The sequence below is a fragment of the Salmo salar genome, chromosome 22 (assembly GCF_965601325.2).
Source record: "Salmo salar chromosome 22, fSalSal1, whole genome shotgun sequence".
NCBI classification, from domain to species: Eukaryota; Metazoa; Chordata; class Actinopteri; order Salmoniformes; family Salmonidae; genus Salmo; species Salmo salar.
In genome coordinates this window covers 12,136,423-12,160,336 of record NC_138312.1, presented here as the reverse complement: position 1 = coordinate 12,160,336, position 23,914 = coordinate 12,136,423, and the positions used below count along the sequence as shown (strand labels likewise).

General features: G+C 43.0%; 2 protein-coding genes across 3 annotated transcripts in view; both read right to left on the bottom strand.

Moving 5' to 3' along the window:
- Window positions 1-2,402, bottom strand: part of LOC106582753 (guanine nucleotide-binding protein G(i) subunit alpha-2) — a 189,953-nt gene extending 187,551 nt beyond the window's left edge. Inside the window, exon 1 of the mRNA XM_014166144.3 lies at window positions 1,787-2,402. Coding sequence (XP_014021619.1) covers window positions 1,787-1,904 — 118 coding nt within the window. The 5' untranslated portion in view covers window positions 1,905-2,402. The remainder of the gene's footprint in view (window positions 1-1,786) is intronic.
- A 1,608-nt stretch (window positions 2,403-4,010) lies between these two features.
- Window positions 4,011-23,914, bottom strand: part of LOC106582752 (sodium-coupled neutral amino acid transporter 3) — a 63,224-nt gene continuing 43,320 nt past the window's right edge. For both annotated transcript variants that reach the window (XM_014166140.3, XM_014166141.3), the window contains 12 exons: window positions 23,363-23,436; window positions 22,813-22,905; window positions 21,304-21,385; window positions 13,424-13,506; window positions 11,301-11,359; window positions 9,122-9,304; window positions 8,750-8,829; window positions 8,437-8,537; window positions 7,637-7,761; window positions 7,129-7,273; window positions 6,939-7,042; window positions 4,011-6,737 (listed from right to left, as the gene is read on the bottom strand). In XM_014166140.3, the coding sequence (XP_014021615.1) occupies window positions 6,633-6,737; window positions 6,939-7,042; window positions 7,129-7,273; window positions 7,637-7,761; window positions 8,437-8,537; window positions 8,750-8,829; window positions 9,122-9,304; window positions 11,301-11,359; window positions 13,424-13,506; window positions 21,304-21,385; window positions 22,813-22,905; window positions 23,363-23,436 (1,234 nt within the window). In that variant the 3' untranslated portion in view covers window positions 4,011-6,632. The remainder of the gene's footprint in view (window positions 6,738-6,938; window positions 7,043-7,128; window positions 7,274-7,636; window positions 7,762-8,436; window positions 8,538-8,749; window positions 8,830-9,121; window positions 9,305-11,300; window positions 11,360-13,423; window positions 13,507-21,303; window positions 21,386-22,812; window positions 22,906-23,362; window positions 23,437-23,914) is intronic.

The following is a 23,914-nucleotide window of genomic DNA, read 5'->3' as shown; positions in this document are numbered from 1 at the left end:
GAGTTGGAACCAGTGTTTTTCTGAATCAAACACGCCAAATAAATGGACATTTTGGAGATATAACGACGGAATTAATCGAACAAAAGGACCATTTGTGATGTTTATGGGACATATTGCAGTGCCAACAGAAGAAGTTCTTCAAAGGTAAGGCATGAATTAAAGTTCTGACTTTTGTGTTGCGCCTGGCGGGTTAAAATCTGATTTTCATGTGTTGGTATGCTGGGCGCTGTCCTAAGATAATCACATGGTTTGCTTTTGCCATAAAGCCTTTTTGAAATCTGACACAGTGGCTAGATTAACGAGAAGTTAAGCTTTAATTTGGTGTGTTGCACTTGTGAATGTATGAAAGTAAAATAAAAATAATAAAAAATTGAATTTGGCGCTCTGCCATTTCACCAGATGTTGTCAAATCGATCCCGTTAACGGGAGTTGAGCCCAAAGAAGTTAATGGCAGTCACTGCATTTTTAGGTTAACAACAAATTTGCAAGTGAGGTGAAAAAGACTGAAATTACTATCAATTTTCTTTTATACATTTACATTTTTTTACAACCAGGACATGATGAGAGAGGAGGTTAGACAAATGAGACAGCAACATAGAAGACTAAGAGACAGCAACAGAAGAGGGCAGACAAGAACAGCAACAGATGACACAGAGAAAGCGATGGAGAGAGACAGAGGATGGGTGAGCACAGAGTAGACTGTATCACTTAACGCTGCTCTATGGATTCTAATTACTGCATTTTTGTGTTTGTGTGTGAGAGAGAGGGTGAGGACATTCTGTGGGATTGTTTAATCAGTTTGGCTCATTAGACAGGTCAGAGTCTGTTTTAAGCTGTTGAGTGGTATGAAGGTTTTTGGCAATACATTTTAGATGCACTGAATGTGTTCCAGAGTAGAGAGTGTTCCAGAGTATAGAGACCCACAATAACTACTGTAATTTATTAGTGGCAGCGTATGCTGTGGTAGGTGAGAAGGTGCATGTTTGCAAGTTACCTGAAAAATATCTAATCTCTCAATGTTTTAATCTCTCAATGTTACTCACAAAGTGCACCAAATTCATGCATTTAGCTATTGAAATTCCCTTTTTTGCCAGGGGAGGATGCCCCCGGAGCCCCCTACTGGTTTTGGGTTAAGCCCTCAAGGTCTTAAAATCCTAGCAACTACCCTGCTGTCAATCTGTAAAATTCCTGACAAATCCCTGTCAAAATCACTCTCCAGCACACATTAGCATGCCTGTTCAATACGGGTTGTGTAATAAAGCTGTGTAATAATAGGAATGTCGCTACCTGTTCTGAACAAAATGTTGACTGACTTGATGACTCATCCATGTTCATTTTTACCTAAGCAGATGCATGGTAGAATTCGGAACCACATTGATGAACGAATGGACTTCATTGAAATATCGGCTTGATCGAAAGCTCTGTTGCACTAGGATAATTGCTTTTGGTTCCCTGGTACACGAATTATGTTATTTCTGCGGCGTTGGCAGAGAAAGCTCAGCATCAGCACACAGTCGACCACACAGCAGTTTACGTAAATAAATAAAAATGTGCGCGCTGCTGATTAACCCCCTACCCGTGGCAAGAGACCAGGTGGTGATGGATGTGCGATGCTTGTTTGGTGTATGACAATTCAACCCATTACGCTACCACATCAAACCTGCGGGAAATTCTAATAAAAAGAGTTTGAAGCACTCAGCCCAGAAACAGAGCTCAACAAGGAACGTACATTGGCTATCCGTCCATCCGGACAAACAAAGGATTAAGAATAAACGGCAACCCTTACCTAGTAAGAGCAGTTTTACCTCCCTTGCTGCCTTCTCTCCATCCTCGCGGAGATTTTTATCAATCATCTTTGATCTCTCCACAGCAGCTTTATCTTCTGCACTTAATGTACAACCCATGTTTCCAAAAGCACGCGCGCACTGACGGCCGGCGCAAGGATTCTTGAACGATTTCGTCTTGACTTCTGTTTGATATGCCTACACAAGAGAAACGGTTCTCCAAAATACTTCCCGACCCGTTCAAGAGACGTGATTGTGCGAATTTGCTATACTAAATAGAGGATGTCTAGTTTTATGGCACGCATAAAATGTCCAGAAAAAAAGTCGGTCCTCGGCTGCGTTATTCTGAGTGATGTAAACTAACGTTCCATCAATATATCCTGTCGGTCGCAGAGCAATCTTCTTGGAGGTCAAAGAATGCCGCAGAAAGTTGCAGTCAAATCTCGAGTGGCTACGCGAATTGGTTATGTAGTGTTGACCGTTTATTATCAATATGATCAATTCTGACAGCCGCGCCGATACAATCAATCTTATTCCTCGTTCCTACGTTTCTTCCGACCAAGTGAAGGTAAGGTGGAATCCAATCACATGGACGAGCGACTGCGCTCCCAGACTCAAACGCGCAGTCAAGTAAACATAGTTATCCAGTGGAAATCTGGAGAAACTGCTGGTGCACTTCAGCTGCCAACCTGCCGCCTGCTTTCTAAGGGGATTTGTTGGCACCCTTTCTGCTCCCAGTTGATATGTGACGTCATAGATCTTTCACAATTCTTATTGTCTAACCACCCGTTGTGAAGTTTTCTGCAGAAATGCAATAGGCCTACTGTATTTAAATGTCCAACGCATCCGTTTTTATCTCAATATCAAATCATTTCTGGGTTGTTTTCAATGACTTGTCAAAAATAAACCAAAATAGCTTCTTAGAAGGGCAATTTATCAAGCAAGAATTTAGCAAGGACTGTCTGGGTGTGGTCTGAGTGGGGAAGGGAGAACTGAAAAATAGCTGTTATTGGCGGAGAGGTTTAGAACACGTTATTTTTGGTCTATTAACTAATTTATTAACTAAATGACTGTTTAATAGGTCTGATTATCTAGGGATCCATGTTTTTCTCTCTCCAGATAACTAAGAAATGTGTGCATACATGTAAATGAACATGGGATGTGATGACAATAAAACATGTGCACTAGCTATAGACTGCACTAAAAATAGACATGGATCTATCTCACTTTACATTAAGTGGCCTACAATTATATTATAGGCTAGTTACATAGGCGTTATAGAGTGTAATACAGTGCAGGCTAATATATAGGCTAATGGATACATTGATGGATTTTGACACAAGTGTAATAACACAAACATATTAAACCGATGGATGCATTCTTCTTGGTTTCTTTGGTATCCAAACTATTCACATATGATTTCATATTCAAAAGCCTATTCATGAACACACATTTTATACCATCACTAACTACTTAACAAGAAAACACCCTTTCATACTGCCATCAACTATGAAATGCTCTGTTGAAGGGACCCTCAAGCTGATCTTTAGTCTGTTTCATGTGGGCCTACTGGGAACAGTTAGTCCTCTCCAAAATGCTGTTATTTTTAATAGTGATTAAAGAAGATTTATGTTTCATATGAATGACTACAGTGTCTGAAATGTTTGGATGGTGTGAGGGGTTTTTACTTGAGCTGAATACAGCTTATGACCTTCAATTGCCCATTCATCTGAGAATAGTAGCAGGAGTTGAACATGTATTAGATTTACACTGAACATACATTGGAACATGAAAAAGGACCATGTTATTTTCTGTACTTGGTCGACTGAAGCATCGGAGAAGACACATTCTCATAACACAGTGCACAAAACTACATTATGGAGTGGTTTGTAGTGCCCTCAAGTGGTGGAAATTAGTAATAATTCTCTTGACGTGAAGGGAAAATCTGACCTAGCTGGAAGCTGCCCAGAAAATGTCCCCTTGTTGTCCCATAAACATTTGAGTTGATGTTACCTGTACAGGTTAAGCAAGGATCATCAGTCATGATCTAGGCCAAGTTCAGCTGTGCAGTAGTGCATGTTCCTCTGGTCTGCCATGCTGGTCAAGGCAATGCTGAACTTCCACTAGATTATTATGCCCCTGTCCTTGCCTAACCTGTACAGGTCCATGGATCATGGAGCAGGAACACTTAGATTAGCTATAGTAGACAAACGAAGGACATAAGTGACACAGGTGTAAAAACTTCTATATTTGTTTTTTAATTGTCAGACTAAAACTGTCCCAGCTATTTACACTATACAAGCTAGATATGCATCAAGAATATAAAGGGTTTACATTTATATACATTATTTATATAAGCCACTTTATAAGCCCAAAATTCATATGTAACTTGTTATTCACTCATAGTCCTTTAATTTCCTTAGAAATAAATTGCAAAGGTAAAACAAGAGCTATAACAACAGGTTAACCAGCTGGCATAGTTTGGTTTGGGTACAAGAGAAAGAGGCAAAATGTTGAGAATGTTGCCTCTGACATTATAATAGTGGTAGCAAAGCTCGAATATTGAAGAGCAAGGCCTCTCAGAGAGAAACAGTTAGGTAGTAGCTAGATATGTAGACACAATCCCAGACAGAAGAGGCCTAATCCCAGTCTATGGCAAACTGTTGCCTCCTTGACTGGTCTTAACCAGGCATTCCTTTTTACCACAACCACTGCCTCAGCAAGACCAGGAGAAATATAGGGTTGAGTCAGATACATGCAATAACCTTTTAGCTGTTGATGAGTAAAAGAAACAGCTCAACATTCTCTTGATTATAAATTCAAATCAATTCATGTACAAAAGAGAAAGCAACACCGGCTGCAGTGTTTTAGAATAAAATAAAAATAAAAAGGTACAATTGTCTTACATACATACGTAGGACTTGACAAAATATATTAGTAACAATGTTACTTGCCAAAATATATTAGTAACAATGTAACAATGCTATTTAGGTTTTTTGAGAGATATGATGTCACAGTGTTTAATGTTCCACTACACAATTGAGAAGCATTAAGAAGGGGCATTGGGCTGTCGAATCAGACAAAATCTAACAATCACAATTCACTTAATTGTCAAACTGTACTCGATCACAAGACCTCACTGTTAGAGACCAGATACGTTTTTGGAAATAGAGCCCAAACATCAACATATTATGGATTGAATATCACAGTAGTTATGGTAAATTCATGAATGAATCAGCCAATCACCAGACAGACTGGACAGGTGACACATCAGCTTTCCTTCACTAAAACTTCAACCACAAGATCAATCACAAAACAAGTGGAAAAGAGATATTAAAATACAATAAAGAGTAGTTCAACAACATGGACGGACAGTATGTCACAACCAACGCATAACTAAAACACGTTTCCTCCATATTTTGTCATGCCAAAAACAGTAAGCTTAACCATTCGTAATAACTGAAAGGGTTCACTTGAACTGTACTGAATTTAAAACGAGGGTTACAAATTAATTGTAGAAATATAAGTACGAGTGAAATATGTGCTATTAGTGTTAAAAAGGCAAGTTTAAGTTGTTGATCTTAAATTAAAACACAATTGATCATAAAAATCTGTCAATTCTGTATCTAGGATGTCAGTTGATCATCTAACTAACATGAATGTAAAAGGCTCTATATGTTTTTTTTCTTAATCAGCTCAGTGCCCTATAGCTCACCTCCTACACATTCGACTGTCACCTAAACCCTCCAATATGCAAAATCATCGACTATAGACTGCGCATACCATCTATAAGGTCTATCAAGATACCTGATCATATAGTTAAATACTTTGTTCTGAGGTCTATTAGCTCACTTGTGAAATTAAAAAACATGGATATAGCTAGTTAAATAAATATACATTACTGATTCAACGAAAAGGCTATGTGTGTGGTTGGTTGAACGCCACATTATCTGAGTGTACTGTATGTACCAGGGATACAGCAAGAGTTGAACACCATAATGCATCATGGGACATCAGCCTGCACTAAGCCCGACAACCACAAACCACGTTCAGCCTTAGCTTTGGCACATTAAACAGCTCAGGCTAAATGCACTCTTGTGAGAAAATATACGGTATCTTTGTGTGCTAGTGCCAATAGAATATTTGGAAAAGCCTACTACCCTTTGATGGTTAAGTTGAGTGCTACTGGCACAAAGTGATAGACAGGATACAAGACAGCCGCAGACTTTTTTTTTTACAGCACTCACCTAATCTATAGATGTAGCTATTTCTTCTATTGACAAAATGTCAGATTATCTCATACAAAGATGCCAAATGACATATAATGTATAGTCATGTGCTTTCCTTTCCTTCCTTTACATAGCGATTCAACCAAACCTCCATCTGTGCTTCTTCTGTACAGTACTAGCTGCAGTTGACATGAATTAAGGCGTCGGAGGGAAAGAAACAGGCGGATGGAAAAGAGATAAATAAGGATGGGAGGATGGATGAAGGGAGGGGGGAAGGGAAGCCATCATGAGTTTCTTCAGGATTTTCCATTATGTTTTGACTTGGATGCACTATCCCACTCATAAATAATACACATTATCATGATTTAAAAAATACCATGTCTAGTGCTGATGATTCATATAAAGCACTCCTCTGTGCAGGGCTACATACTGCGTTACAGTAGTACAGACTGTTTTGTCTGTACTACTTTGTCCCTTAACCTCTAACCCTTGCTCTACCACAGAGGGGATAGTGCATCAATTATATGAAACAGTTCTAAAACACACACTCCTAGGATTCCCTTCAAAGCCCCTGCCAGCCCCTTGCCGACCCTGGCCTGCACAGTGCAGAGGGCGGCCTCTAGTGGCCACCGCCAGAGTTGCTGCTCCCTGTTGTCCAATCAATGATGATGAAGCTCAAACTCATGATCATGAAGGCGACCCCCAGACCAGCGAAACATGCGGCCTGGGAGGACAGAGGAAACACCATCATTAGAATGTATTTTAACGGGGTAACCATAACCATACAGTAACCATAAGGACACAATACTAATCATAAAGATCATATTACAATTATCGTGGAGAGGCTTAGAAAGATGCCATCACGCTATGGTGATATAGCGTATGGCTAGGGTGAGACAGGGGAGAGGATGAGATATGTGCTCACCAGTATCTTGGGGATGGAGTGCATGGGTTCCTGCTCCTTAGGCACAATGCGGATGTAGAAGATAGCAGGGAAGATGAAGATCAGACAGGGGGCAGATGTGGCACCTGGAGGAGGAAGAGGATGGAGGAAGTGAGTGGGATGGAGAGCAGGGCTACAGTTTACACTTCTAGGTTTAATCTGTGCAACTAACCGATAATGCCGAAGATTCCCAGGATGTTGGGGGCGAAGATGACCAACATGTTGATGAAGGAGAGTAGGGTGACGGCGATGGCCACGTGACGAAGCCAATTAAACGACTTACTGGCGAAGAACATCTGATTCAGAGCCCTCCGCACCTGAGGGGATAGATAGAGCGTGAGAGAGATGGAGAGGGGCAGAGAGAGAAGGAGGGAGGGGGAGAGAGATAAGGAGGGAGGGGGAGAGAGATAAGGAGGGGGAAAGGCAGTAAAGTAAAGGAATCCGTGAGGTACTCTCAGAAACAACAGGGTCATCCCACTTCAAATGAGCATCTCAATTCAGCAAGCCACGACACCCATCATTTCAGATTAAGACATGAGGAATCCAAATGATTGGTCAAAAGCCACCTAGTAACCCCCCTCAGACCCCACACCAATCCCACCCCAACAGCTAGTATACAATATCAGTTCCCTGTCTTTTAAACGAGGGAAGAGTGTATAGTGGAGGGGGGTGTAACTTACTGGGAAGAGCACAATGGGGACGGTCAGTGTGACAGCGGTGAGGACAGCCAATCGCACGCACAGGATCAGCGTGTCATAAGGGTCGATCCTGCTGTATGTGTGCAGCAGCTCTGTCTCGGTCTTACCTGTAAAGGTAACATCAGGGGGAACATCAAGAGGTACAGTATTATACACTAAAAAACCCAAACTAAGCCGTACTTGTGTTGACTGAGACATTGATGACGGCTGTTCCTCATTGAAACACATAATCCAACGTGTCACAAGGTATAACATAATAGTACAGTGTAGTGTGCAGTACTACATAATGACCACAAGGGAGAGTTATGCTCCTATTTCCAATAGACTGAGGCAACTCGCTGCAAACAAGTGTTTGGGTAATAATAATTTATTATTGTAATTTCCATTCAACAAAACTGACATTGCAACTGTTCAATAACATTCAGTATGTTCATGAAGGCACAGGGGACTATCCCAAAAGGACATAATGTTTCTGTTCAATTATACGTTACTGCACACAACAGTGTGGCATTTGTTTTGTATCTTATGCATGCTAGCTTGTTGCAAGTCAGATTTTATTTTCGAAACACAATGTCTCTTTGGAACTCCACCCATGGAAAATACTTGATAGGTTTCCATCTAGATATTCAACCCACGTTAGACTACCTTCTGAGGAGAACCTCCCCGGGCTTTCGAACGTAACGTGAGAAGCCTGGGCCTTCGAGGCTATAGCACACATAGTCATGAGTACAGTATATTTCAGGCAGAGGAAAGGGCATGGGTGGTGAAGTGAAAGTGCTCACCATAAAAGGTCAGGTAGCCGAAGAGAGCAGCCAGGAAGTACATGGTGTACATCACAAGGATCGAGAGGTTGGAGACGTGCTGCATCCTCCTCTGAGTAGGGCTGAATAACACACACACACACACACTGGTTAACGTCACAGCCAGCATTGACAATCCAACGGCTCAGTTGGTGCTCGCAACAAGGTCTTGCGGGTTTGAATCCCACATGGGCTGCATATACTATATACGTGTCATGCCAGGTTTCGTGCTGACACTAGGGAGGCACTGTGTGGAGACAGACGGAGCAGGGCAGGAAAGGGCAGGCATACTCACTTGCGGAGCTCAGTGTAGATAGGCAGAACCTCAGGATGACACACAAAGGCAAAGGCCAGGATGGGGATGGTGTACGCTGTCTGTAAAGGAAACACACACAAACGCCCAGTGTTACCATAGACCACTGAACTACCTCAGAGGGACCGCTCATTTACTCATCTACTAGACTTACATGGCCTGCACCTTTGCAGTACATAGGTGAGCAAAGGCCGCGTTTCAAGTAGTGCCCTATTCCCTATGTAGTGCACTACTTTTGACCAGCTATGGTCAAAAGTACTTTTACAACACAGGGAATGGGATGCCATTTGGGACACAGACAATGTGAACGAGGGCAATGGTGAAACATTGGGCCTCGAGTCTGGTGTGCTATACCTGAGAGTTCATGGTGAACATACGGGCACCGCAGTGGGAGTCATCCATCTCATGTACCAGACCATTATCATGGGTAGCATGGTTGTCAGTGATGTTTAGGTGAATGTCGAGGTGAGACACTGTGTGATTGGCTGCCGAGAACTCCTCGAAGGGACAGGGGATCTGAAACTTCTTGTAGATCACCTGCAGGGAGAGCGAGGAAGAGGAAGGAGAGAGAGGAGGATGAATGAGAGAGAGGGAGAACGAGAGAGAGAGCGAGAGAGGTGGGTTACACGTCAAGCAATGCAGCAACAGGTCTCAGAGGTCAGTGTCATATGAAGAAACAGGAGGACTGGGACGAGAAAGATGGGGAAAGAAGGAGGGAAGGAGAGGGAGTATCACAGAGCCCAGAAAAGCCATTTCACAGTAGATTAGAGTGAGTCAGTCTAAGGACTTTGGTTGAGCTCTTTCCCTTTGATGTGTTTACTGCCATCAACACAAACCATTCCCATATATGAAATACCTATGAAAATAGATACAGGGAGAGAGTGGAACCAATAAGGAGATCTGCCAAGTTATGAGTGACAAATCACATAAACCTTCATCCACTCAGATGATGTGAACTGACTTTTTAAATAATTCCTGTATATAAACTCAGCAAAAAAAGAAACATCCCCTTTTCAGGACCCTGTCTTTCAAAGATAATTCATAAAAATCCAAAAAACTTCACAGATCTTCATTGTAAAGGGTTTTAAACACTGTTTCCCATGCTTGTTCAATGAACCATAAACAATTAATGAACATGCACCTGTGGAACAGTCGTTAAGACACTAACAGCTTACAGACGGTAGGCAATTAAGGTCACAGTTATGAAAACTTAAGACATTAAAGAGGCCTTTCTACTGACTCTGAAAAACACCAAAAGAAAGATGCCTGGGGTCCCTGCTCATCTGCGTGAACGTGCCTTAGGCATGCTGTAAGGAGGCATGAGGACTGCAGATGTGTCCAGGGCAATAAATTGCAATGTCTGTAATGTGAGACGCCTAAGACAGCTATACAGGGAGACAGGACGGACAGTTGATCATCCTCGCAGTGGCAGACCATGTGTAACAACACCTGCACAGGATCAGTCCGAACATCACACCCGCGGGACAGGTACAGGATGGCAACAACTGCCCGAGTTAAACCAGGAACGCACAATCCCTCCATCAGTGCTCAGACTGTCCACAATAGGCTGAGAGAGGCTGGACTGAGGGCTTGTAGGCCTGTTGTAAGGCAGATCCTCACCAGACATCACCGGCAACAATGTCGCCTATGGGCAAAAACCCACCGTCGCTGGACCAGACAGGACTGGCAAAAAGTGCTCTTCACTGACGAGTTGCGGTTTTGTCTCACGAGGGGTGATGGTCGGATTCACGTTTATTGAAGGAATGAGCGTTACACCAAAGCCTGTACTCTGAAGCAGGATCGATTTGGAGGTGTAGGGTCATGGTCTGGGGCGGTGTGTCACAGCATCATCGGACTGAGCTTGTTGTCATTGCAGGCAATCTCAACGCTGTGTGTTACAGGGAAGACATCCTCCTCCCTCATGTGGTAACCTTCCTGCAGGCTCATCCTGACATGACCCTCCAGCATGCTAGGGCCATTCCCCCAATAAATGTCCGGGAACTTGCAGGTGCCTTGGTGGAAGAGTGGGGTAGCATCTCACAGCAAGAACTGGCAAATCTGGTGCAGTCGATGAGGAGGAGATGCACTGCAGTACTTAATGCAGCTGGTGGCCACACCACATACTGACTGTTACTTTTGATTTTGACCACCCCTTTGTTCAGGGACACATTATTCAATTTCTGTTAGTCACATGTCTGTGGAACTTGTTCAGTTTATATCTCAGTTGTTGAATCTTGTTATGTTCATACAAATATTTACACATGTTAAGTTTTCTGAAAATAAACGCAGTTGACTGAGTGGACGTTTCTTTTTTTGCTGAGTTTAGTATGCATACTTTGTGTATTTCATATTTATTGCTCTTAGTTCTCGTGTGCTTTTTTCTAGTAATACATTGTTGTTGATTATTGTACTGTTGGGTTTTGAGTTAGCAAGAAAGGCATTTCACTGGACTTGTGCACGTGACATAAAAAATGACACTTAATAAGATGAACTTAACGAATGGAGAGAGACGATGGAGAAGAAGCAAACCTACCGCACTGAGGAAGAAGACCATGCAGCTAAGGGAGAAACCACTGGTGTAGCCCAGGTAGCCTGTAGAGCACAAAACAATGACAAATGTTATATTAGAAACAATGGAATAGAATTGTGAGTTCATTGCCATTCAACCCACATCTGACTCCTGGAGTTGTAATTTACAGGGAGGTTTTCTACAGTGTTATATTGAGTTGGGTGACTACACTAGAATTGGAGAAAGGCCACCTCCGATTACATGTCTTTAACATGGACATGAATACCAGTGTAGAGTGAAAGGAGGTGATTGATTCGCTTAATTTCTTGAAATGAAATCAGTGTGCTGCAGGTGCATGGAGCCACCATAATTCCCAGTGGATGCAATGTGTGTGTGATGCAAGGTCTTATTTGTGTTAGTGTTGTCTTCTGCTTGTCTACTCCATGTTTCTGAGCTCCGTGGAGACATGAAGCTAATTGGGCCTCTGACATTTCCACGGCAGCACCAATACCAGGACAGGAGAGAGGGAGCGCTGTGAGGGTCTGATAGGCTGCTGTGTTACACGACCCATGAGTGTTGTCAATGATGTCAGGACCTCCACATGTCAATGGGAACCTTATCACACCCCTCTATTCCTCCACCTCATCATTTAAATCACACACACTACTGTTCAAAAGTTTGGGTTCACTCAGAAATGTCCTCGTTTTTGAAAGAAAAGCACATTTTTTGTCCATTGAAATAACATCAAATTGTTCAGAAATACAGTGTAGACATTGTTAATGTTGTAAATGACTATTGTAGCTGGAAGGCGTAGGCGTACAGAGGCCCATTATCAGCAGCCATCACTCCTGTGTTCCAATGGCACGTTGTGTTAGCTAATCCAAGTTTATCATTAAATGATAAACACAACACAACGTGCCATTGGAACACAGGAGTGATGGCTGCTGATAATGGGCCTCTGTAGCTGGAAGGTGTAGGCGTAAAATAGTCATTTACAACATTAACAATGTCAACACTGTATTTCTGAACAATTTTGATATTTTGGACAAAAGAAATTGCTTTTCTTTAAAAAACAAGGACATTTCTAAGTGACCCCTAACTTTTGAACGGTAGTGTACATAAATACAGTACCAGTCAAAAGTTTGGACACACCTTCTCATTCAAGGGTTTTTCTTTATTTTGAATATGTTCTACATTGTAGAATAATAGTGAAGACATAAAAACTATGAAATGACACATCTGGAATCATGTAGTAACCAAAAAAAAGTGTTCAACAAATCAAAATATATTTTATATTTGAGATTCTTCAAAGTAGCCACCATTTGCCTTAATGACAGCTTTGCACACTCTTGGCATTCTCTCAACTGACTTCACCTGGAATGCTTTTTCAACAGTCTTGAAGGAGTTCCCACATATGCTGAGCACTTGTTGGCTGCTTTTCCTTTACTCTGCGGTCCAACTCATCCCAAACCATCTCAATTGGGTTGAGGTCGGGTGATTGTGGAGGCCAGGTCATCTGATGTAGCACTCCATCACTCTCCTTCTTGGTCAAATAGCATTTACACAGACTGGAGCTGTGTTGGGTCAATGTCCTGTTGAAAAACAAATGATAGTCCCACTAAGCGCAAACCAGATGGGATGCCGTATCGCTGCAGAATTCTGTGGTAGCCATGCTGGTTAAGTGTGCCTTGATTTGTGAATAAATCACAGACAATGTCAACAGCAAAGTCTCTTCATCTTATTAGTGTCCTTTAGTAGTGGTTTCTTTGCAGCAATTCGACCATGAAGGCCTGATTCACACAGTGTCCTCTGAACAGTTGATGTTGAGATGTGTCTGCTACTTGAACTCTGTGAAGCATTTATTTGGGCTGCAATTTCTGAGGCTGGTAACTCTAATTAACCTTTTGACAGCCGTGTGTGTACTTTTGTAGTGGTGGTACAGCGAACTTGATTAGTAACCTTGCCGGGGACCTTAACACCTTATCTCCCAGAGCATAACGGCTTGGCTTTAGCTCTGTTAAGTAAAACAGTATTGAGTTGTGTAAACACAGGTTTGGTTTGTTACCTGGTTGGTGACACATACAAGGTTGATGTTATTTTGAGGGAAAACAAAGAGGTTAGAGGAGGGGAGAAGAGGTGCAACTTACCGAGCTGCTTCATCAGGGCCAATGGTAAGATGATGCCAATAGAGACCATGACCACCAAGTAGTTCCCATTCAAGTACCATAAACTAGTGAGAGAGCAGAGAGAGGGAAAATAAGACAGAGGAGAGAGGTTACTTACAGCAGGGGTTTTCAAACTGGGGTCCACAAATTACTTTATTTATTTATTTTGAGGGGGGGTAGGAATATATATATTTTTTTTTATTAATATCGCTAGCTGCAACAAAATACCACTCTGGATACTGTTTTTATGTCTCCGGGTCCAGTATGAAGGAAGTTAGCGGTAGTTTCACGAGCCAATGATAGCTAGCGTTAGCATAATGACAGTTTACAGCAGGGTTCCCCAACTGGCGGCACACGGTTGATTTTATTTGCACCCCAGTTCTCTTTTTATTTTGTTGTTGTGGGACATAAGACTAAAAACACCAGCAAATCAGCTCCAAGTGATTTTCATTTTGGAAATCTGTTCCAAAGTATTTCCACGCATAGAGAGATATATGTGATCATATACAAATGTAAGCAAGGTTTGAAGTTACTGTTTTAGTCATTACAACCTATCCAAACCAAAAAAACATGGTTAGATGGCAGCATTCGCACAAAACTGAAAGTGCATACCACCACATACCACCGCAAAACGTCAGTACAGAGACAAAGTGAAGTCACAATTCAACGGCTCAGACACGACTTCAGACAATCACGGATTATAAAGTGAAAACCAGCCATGTCGCGGACACCGACGTCTTGCTCCCGGACAAGCTAAACACCTTCTTCGCCTGCTTCCTAGGGAAACACAGTGCCGCCGACATGGTCCACCACAGCTCCCGTGGACTGTGAGCTCTTGTTCTCCGTGGCCGACGTGAGTAAGACATTTAAGCATGTTAACCCTCACAATGCTGCCAAATCTCTCCCTATCCCATTCTGTTGTCCCAACTTGCTTCAAGATTGCCACCATTATTCCTGTACCCAAGAAAGCGAAGGTAACTGTACTAAATGACTATCGTCCCATAACACTCACTTCTGCCATCATGAAATGCTTTGAGAGGCTCGTTAAGGATCATATCACCTCCACCTTACCCGACCCCTTAGACCCACTGCAATTTGCAAACCACCCCAATAGATCCACGGATGACGCTATTGCCGTCGCATCTGGGACAATCAATTTTAGAATAAGACTGTAACATAACAAAACGTGGAAAAAGTCAAGGGGTCTGAATTCTTTCTGAAGGCATTGTATATATACAGAAGGAAAGTACTCAGACCCCTTGACTTATCTGCATTTTGTTACATTACAGCCATATTCTAAAATTGATTACATTTATTTTTTCCCTCAATCTACACACAATACCCCATAATGGCAAAGCGAAAACAGGTTTAGAATTTTTTGCTAATGTATTAAAAAAAACAGAGAGAGACCTGATCTCCCCAAATACAGGTGTGCCAAGCTTGTAGTGTCATAGCCAAGAAGACTCAAGGCTGTAATCGCTGCCAAAAGTGCTTCAACAAAGTACTGAGAAAATGGTCTGAATACTTATGTAAATGTGATATTTCAGTTTTATAGTACATTTTGTTGTGGAAAATATTCCAAAACCTGTTTTTGCTTTGTCATTATGCAGTATTGTGTGTAAAGCTGTAAAGTCAAAGGGTCTGAATACTTTCTGAATGCATTGTATGGACAGTATATGTATAGAATATATTGTCTCTTAGCTCTTAGCTCCATGCCAAACTGTGTAGAATTGCTGGAAATGAGCTTCAAAACTGAAACACTTTATCTATGCTGCCAAGATACCTTTCTAGCAAATAGACTATGTTAGAGTTTACACTTCCTTTTCCAATGGACTGTGGGGAGGTCAAAATAATGAAACTGTAAACCAAATCTATTCATTTTAAAAATGTTGATTCCTTTACTTTCCATTATCATTCATCTGATGACGGCATGTGCTGACTGGTCGACTGAGTCACTGCCAGTCTGAGTCACTGCCAGTCTGAATAATAGTCTGCTCTGGTCTGTTCTGTGAGAGCCATAGAAACAGCCTTGATTTACAGTGGAACGCCTGTAGCGCTTATTGGGGAAATATGTCCATTTCTAACCGTTGTCGCTGCGAGACGTTGCTCTTTTCATCTGACACGCGGGTCTAAGCCACTCTCTTATGTAAGGCTACTGATTTATGTTGAAGTTTACGGTTCCAATAAGGGTGGCATATAGGGGCCTAAACAACACTGAGGTTGAACTTCTCAATGATTGAGAATCACCCTGTTCCCACGCTATCCCGCTTGCTTTTTGGCAGCTATCTCTCTCCTCATATCCCTCTAGTTATCCCCTCCCCAACCCAAATACCCTCAAGTACTAACTACCCCTCCAACCCAAACACACTTCACTTCAACCCCCCAGTCCCACACACCCACCCCCTCCCCTGACCCAAACATACTTTCCTTCCACAGGGCCTTGGCCTGAGCAGTGCTCCAGTACGTGTGAGGAGCAGGTCTGGGCTGGGAGATCCTATTCTTAGCCTGACTCCCCCTCCATCCCTTTCCCTCCCTTCAGCCAAACACTGGCCAGGCCCCTCTACATGCATCTCCTATACAGTATATGGGAAACACACGTCCTCCCATTAAAACTGTGATTTGCCAAAAAATTGGATTTGAGGGTCCTAAATAGCCATAAACAGTACATACTGTACCTATAACGGTCTGCATGTGTTCACATGTGCACTTCATGCATTTGTGAACGTCACCAGGCACTGAGATGTGTTACATGTTGCATGCTCAGTGTTGAGAATGTTGGATACATGTTTTACCCCATGGTCGGATCACATGGTGGCTTGGCACAGGTTGAGTGCCACTTACTGTATACCCTGGGCTCAGTCTGAGAGAACGATTCCTGAAATCGAATTGTCTTTTACTGTGTCTATGTGAAATACCTCAGGCCTGATTGGCCATGTCCTGCTGCTGCCACTTTGCTGTGAACAAGCTACTGTAGTTACATTAACACCAAGGTGAAATCAGTAGCAGGACGGCTAAATGCTACACCAAAATACAACCACAGCCTGACACGCTTTTCAGCGAGAGGGTCTTTGAGCCCTTGTTACAGCACATTGTATCCTACAACCTGGGTATGAGAAGCTCTTTCAGACATATAGGCTCCTGGTTAAGATGCTAAGGCTGTTATTCTTAAACTTCTCTGCGAGCAAGACCATACAACAGACAGGGCTGTCTGGTCCACGGCCCACAGTGGGCTAACGCACTGTCCTTTGTCTGTGTGTTGGTGTGTGCGTGGGTGGAGAGGAGGGTTGGAGGGGACTTTAGAGAGTCCCTAGAAAACAGGAAGCATAGACCGTGACTGAGTGAGTCCAGATGATTTCATTACAGATCAGGGTCTAGGGGGTCCTGGACCCTATGTCAGCCCCATGTGTGATCCACCTGTCCATCTCCCTCTGTCTCACTCGGAGTGTTTCAGATTCACAACACCTCATTTCACCAATACCGTTCATCTTCTACATACAGCATTCTATTCCCTGTATTCAAACCCTCTCCTGTTCTATCCAGCTGCCTGTTACCTATTGTACTGCTCTTCCTGAATATGTGGCCCTCTACCCATTCAACTCCTGAAACTCCTATTAGCTGTGTTGTGCATGCTTCTAAATCAAATCAAATGTATTTTATAAAGCAGGCAGTTGTCACTAAGTGTTTTACAGATACCCAGTCTAGAACACCAAAGGGCAAGCAATGCAGACGCAGAAGCACAGTGGCTAGGTGGCACAGTGGCTAGGAAGAAACCTAGAGAGGAACCAGGCTCTGAGGGGTCCTCACAAGGACAGTAAAATTTGGACAAGTGGGAACATTTCACCGGTACCCAAAAGGAAAAAGGTTATTTTAGGCTTAGGGGTTAGGGTTACAATTAGGGTTAGAATTAAGGTTAGGTTTAAAGTTTTTAGGTTAAGATTAGGGAAAATAGGATTTTGAATGGGAATCAATTGCTTGGTCCACACAAGGATAGTAAAACAAATGTGTGTGTGTGTGTGTGTGTGTGTGTGTGTGTGTGTGTGTGTGTGTGTGTGTGTGTGTGTGTGTGTGTGTGTGTGTGTGTGTGTGTGTGCTCACGCGTGCATGCGTGACAGGCCCTAATCCAGCCGTCAGACTGTATGAATCACTGTAAACCCAACTCTATTTAAAGAGCCCGAGGCCATACAGTGGGGGAAAAAAGTATTTGATCCCCTGCTGATTTTGTACGTTTGCCCACTGACAAAGAAATGATCAGTCTATAATTTTAATGGTAGGTTTATTTGAACAGTGAGAGGCAGAAAAACAACAAAAAAATCCAGAAAAACGCATGTCAAAAATTTTATAAAATGATTTGCATTTTAATGAGGGAAATAAGTATTTGACCCCTCTGCAAAACATGACTTAGTACTTGGTGGCAAAACCCTTGTTGGCAATCACAGAGGTCAGACGTTTCTTGTAGTTGGCCACCAGGTTTGCACACATCTCAGGAGGGATTTTGTCCCACTCCTCTTTGCAGATCTTCTCCAAGTCATTAAGGTTTCGAGGCTGATGTTTGGCAACTCGAACCATCAGCTCCCTCCACAGATTTTCTGTGGGATTAAGGTCTGGAGACTGGCTAGGCCACTCCAGGACCTTAATGTGCTTCTTCTTGAGCCACTCATTTGTTGCCTTGGCCGTGTGTTTTGGGTCATTGTCATGCTGGAATACCCATCCACGACCCATTTTCAGTGCCCTGGCTGAGGGAAGGAGGTTCTCACCCAAGATTTGAAGGTACATGGCCCTGTCCATCGTCCTTTTGATGCGGTGAAGTTGTCCTGTCCCCTTAGCAGAAAAACACCCCCAAAGCATGTTTCCACCTCCATGTTTGACGATGGAGATGGTGTTCTTGGGGTCATAGGCAGCATTCCTCCTCCTCCAAACACGGCGAGTTGAGTTGATGTCAAAGAGCTCCATTTTGGTCTCATCTGACCACAACACTTTCACCAGTTGTCCTCTGAGTCATTCAGATGTTCATTGGCAAACTTCAGACGGGCATGTATATGTATTCTTGAGCAGGGGGACCTTGCGGGCGCTGCATGATTTCAGTCGTTCACGGCATAGTGTGTTATCAATTGTTTTCTTGGTGACTATGGTCCCAGCTGCATTGAGATCATTGACAAGATCCTCCCGTGTAGTTCTGGGCTAATTCCTCACCGTTCTCATGATCATTGCAACTCCACGAGGTGAAATCTTGCATGGAGCCCCAGGCCGAGGGATATTGACAGTTATTTTGTGTTTCTTCCATTTGCGAATAATCGCACCAAATGTTGTCATCTTCTCACCAAGCTGCTTGGCGATGGTCTTGTAGCCCATTCCAGCCTTGTGTAGGTCTACAATCTTGTCCCTGACATCCTTGGAGAGCTCTTTGGTCTTGGCCATGGTGGAGAGTTTGGAATCTGATTGATTGATTGCTTCTGTGGACAGGTGTCTTTTTTACAGATAACAAGCTGCGGTTAGGAGCACTCCCTTTAAGAGTGTGCTCCTAATCTCAGCTCGTTACCTCTATAAAAGACACCTGGGAGCTAGAAATCTTTCTGATTGAGAGGGGGTCAAATACTTATTTCCCTCATTAAAATGCAAATCAATTTATAAAATTTTTGACATGCGTTTTTCTGGATATTTTTGTTGTTATTCTGTCTCTCACTGTTCAAATAAACCTACCATTAAAGTTATAGACTGATCCTTTCTTTATCAGTGGGCAAACATACAAAATCAGCAGGGGATCAAATACTTTTTTCCCCCACTGTAAACAAACCCCTACCAACCTTTGCAGGAAAACTGATGCATGCGCACAGAAAAGACTAAACCTTTTACGCATCAGTTTTCCAGCAAAGAAATTGACGATAAAGTGTGCGTATCTCCACGCAAATCTCAGACCATGCTTAAGCATAACTTCTAGTGGTTGAGCAACTGTATTGCAAGCAAATATTGTTATTTTGGGTGAAACGGAGGTGGTGCTTGATGCACAGGAATTATAATAATGGTACGCTAATAAAAACATTAAAGCGTAGGCCTAATCATAAAACAAATGCATTTCCCATTGGTAAGAAGATCGCATAGCAGCATGTCTCCTATTCATTTAACTTTTATTATATAGGCCTAAATCATAATCATATTGCAGGGCATGTCTCTCATTTTCTGATATGACTGGTTTATTCCCGCCACCGACAAGTATTAGGCTACCATTTATCAATCGCTCATTGAATAGACAACAATGCCTGACAGTAAATAGACCGGTAGCCTATGACAGTATGGGTAGGCTACAGTATTGCTGTGCGATAGGAGCACGACATAATAGCCTGTTTAATCTCAGAGCCTATACCAAGGCAGGAGATTGTGTTTCTATCATGTATTGATAAACAAAATATTGATACGCACACTTTCCCGTCAATTTCAAAATGTCTAAATACCAACCTCTGGGGAAAAACGTGCAAGGTTTAGTCTTTTCTGTGCGCACGCACCTTTGATAAATGAAACCAGAAAACTGAATGTTACAAAAGTACTAGCTGCTGGCCATTGGACAGAGAGAGAGAGTGAGTCTATAGAACATCTGTAAGTGGGTGGATGTTTGGGCGTCGAGAGGCTTACTCATGTCATGTTTGGGCCTGGGCTGACAATACATTGAGTGTGGCCTCTTGAAGTTGGCCACTTGTCAGCTGTCACATGAGCATGTGTGTGCGTGAACCAACATACTACTGGTTCTACCCCCAACATACACACCCCCACGTCACAATTTGAATCTGTCACACCCCTCCTCATCAACAACAAAGGGTGCTGATAGGCCTTCAAAGAGCTCTAAAATCCCTAAGGAGAAATATCTGCCCTCTCCCAGAAATGAAACACACACGCATAACTACAACACTGAAACACTTAGCTACAGGACACGAATAAACACAGACAGGAGGCAGAACATCAGGCCGGATAACAAACAGGGGTCAAACCTAGAGCAGAGAGAACGTATGGTGAAGCCGTCTCAACACCATTAACATAATTTTACTGCTCTTCTGGCTGCACTGCTGTACATTTATTTCATGTATTCAACTCCCCCTTGTCAACTATAGCCAGTGTGCTTTGATGCAGGGCTGAGCCCTTTGGACAGACTAAAAGAGAAGGGAGTTGTGGAATGACGCTTCCTAGAGCAGCCTGCCTGGCTGGCTGGTTGGGTAGAGCAGGACAGGGCTCAGCTCTCAGCACTCCCTGTCCTCTCCGGTCTAGTCCAGAGTTTGTTTTTAGATCCGGCCAGGGGGAGTAGCAGAGCAGGAATCCCCTTCTTACTGCCAGGGACTGCAGTTGCGCCCCAACACACCACCCCCATCACCACAATACTGCTGTTTGGAGCAGTTGTCACCTCAACCTGGGGGTTGGACCGGCAGAAGTGGTGTGTGCTAGCCATGCCTGACAATCCCCTTGGTTCTGTCTAGCCAATAGCAGACTCACGCCCCTGCCCCACCCCTCCCCTGGAATACTAGGCCAAGGCCACCAGGCCACTGTACACTGCACCAACCTCTGAGGACGCCACCCCACAGCCCATGCCAGGTGAGCCTGGGTAATGGTACAAGCTCAGCTACCAGCTAAAGCTACACAAGGCAGAAAGGGAAGTCTCTAGGCAGTGGCCTACATCTGAACGTTCAGCAGAGCACAACGGTGCGGAACATTCAGATATGAATATACTTTATAGAACAAACATGCCTCTGACATGTAGAAGAAGGAATCACATCGACTCTACTCATGCATTTTCTATGTGCAAACATTTGTCTACTAAACGGGGCACTGGAATGTAGAGAAATGTTCAGGTAGATCTAGTGGATAGACCAATGAGTACTCACTCAGCGTTGGGGTCCGCTCTACTGAAGGCCTGGATGACCAATGGGAACTCAGACTTGACGATGTACAGGTAGCTGGACATGGCTGTGAGGGAATAGAGACAGACCGAACTATGAGTGACACAGTCAGTAGCTTGGTATCCATTCAACTGGCAACAGATTTTCATGCGAATATTCAACAATCTGCATGAAATATGCACATTTTCCCACCTGAATTTTTTTTCTCCATCAAATTAACTTGATGGGGATAAAAGGCTGTGCATGGTGACATATTGCACAATAAAATAACTTAAATAATACAGTTGAAATGGGTTTCCATTGCAAACCAACTCTACTGATGGTTTGGTCCCAAAAAATGGTTTCGTTACATTGCGTATGTGCCCACTCTGGTCTTGGCGCGTGCGCTCTACCCAACAGCTGGCAGATACAGTGGGGGTAGGACAGACTATTATGGACTATTATGGAGAAACAAGCAATAATATTTTTATTGGTCAAACACCAGCAAAGCATCGATCATCATCGTCTCCAGAGTAAGACCCTCAACATTTATTGGAAAGGAGCATCAATCACCGCGTTCACTTTCACAACCTTGTAAAGTTAATCATAACCTATTTCAGCCTAATAAACGGTATGCTTTCCCGAGTCGTGGTGGGAGGACCACACGACATGTCATCTCATGATATGATGGTTATTATACCAATATTTGCACATAAAGGCATTTCCATATCCATTTCTTGCATTCTTAATTTTACAGACACAAAAATATCCCGCCTTATCTAGCGAGCGAGAAAGAAATACTTACAGATATCTAGAAAAAAATACGGTACGGTGTGGAAAGTGGGTTTCAAAAGGCATTAGTTGTAAATAGATTTAGAACAATTTAAAGCTATTTATCAGGTCCCGAAACAAATCAAAGATTGGTAACATGGCTTCTGACTACTGCTGACTGTGTCTGTCACAGCTAGGGATTTGCCCAAGCACACACACACGCAGCCAGCCAGGCAGGCAGCCACTGCACTGTTCAGTGGTTGTTAGCAGTGAGAGGGAAGTCTGACCATTGCCAACACACCACCACATCCACGGCAGCAGCTGTTTGACTTGCCTAGTTAAATAAAAAATATATATAATATATACTGGACGGCTGGCCTTAGATCCGAATACTCCCCTATATCATACAGAGAGACTAGAGATGGGGAGAGAGAGGGAGACAGACAAAGAGAGATATTTTCCTCAAATGTCTACTGTCATGTTTCCCAGACCAGCATATTGAAACCATAAGGGTTAAGTTAGGGCTGTATTAGCGCTATGTAAATATGGACTAAAGTATAGGTGGGTAATGTGAAGGGCTGCACTCCAAGTGAACAGTTTTAGGTGAATCGAACGGCCAGGAAGACGAGACAGTCTGCCTGTCTGCTGCTGAGCTTTGTGATTTATAATAACACCATAGCCTGTACAAACACACAGAGATTTGTGTTGTGGGACACTAGACCAGTGACCACAGTGACTTCTCACCTCCGATGTTCTGCAGTGTGATGGCGATACCGGCGGCCATCTTGCCTGGGGTGCCAAAGGCCCTGTAGCCAAGCTGTTCATAGGCTCGGATTCCTGGGAGAGGAAGCGGGTTGCGCAACATCATCATTACACAGCTTTACAGGGGGACACCCAGGTAGTAAGTTAAACAACACTTAGTTAGATAGTCAGTGTAGAATCCCCTGGTTCATTTACAGGTTTTTCATGCCGGGCCTCTATTTCCATGCTAGGCCCCTATAGCTGAATATGAAGAACAATATATAAGGTTTTGTAAACATCCTTAATGCTGGGCCATTGGGGAACTATTCACAGAATTACAGGGAAATACCAAATTAATCAAGACATGCTAGTGCGGCATCTGGCTCCATCTGGCCCAATCCCTGTGACTTGACACTGCAGCATCCCTCAATATGTAATACCATCATCTCCTATCAATGGTTCAGCAATAGTGTGACCCATCCCTACGGGTTACAGTGTTGTTACACACGCACTATTGAAGCATGAGGTCAATTGAAGACGAGGGCCAGCTTACCCACAATGCCAGAGGATTTGAGCAGCAGGTGAATGGAATAGCAGGAGAGGACCGCCACAACAGTCAGCAGAAACCTGGAGGAAGGAGGGAAAGAAAGTACAGTTGAAGTCGGAAGTTTACATACACTTAGGTTGGAGTCATTAAAACTTGTTTTTCAACGACTCCACAAATTTCTTGTTAACAAACTATAGTTTTGGCAAGTCGGTTAGGACATCTACTTTGTGCATGACACAAGAAATTCTTCCAACAATTGTTTACAGACAGATTATTTCACTTATAATTCACTGTATCACAATTCCAGTGGGTCAGAAGTTTACATACACTAAGTTAACTTTAAACAGCTTGGAAAATTCCAGAAAAGTATGTCATGGCTTTAGAAGCTTCTGATAAGCTAATTGACATAATTTGATTCAATTGGAGGTGTACCTGTGGATGTATTTCAAGGCCTACCTTCAAACGCAGTGCCTCTGCTTGAAATCATCGGAAAATCTAAAGAAATCAGAAGACCTCAGAAAAAAAATGGTGGACCTCCACAAGTCTGGTTCATCCTTG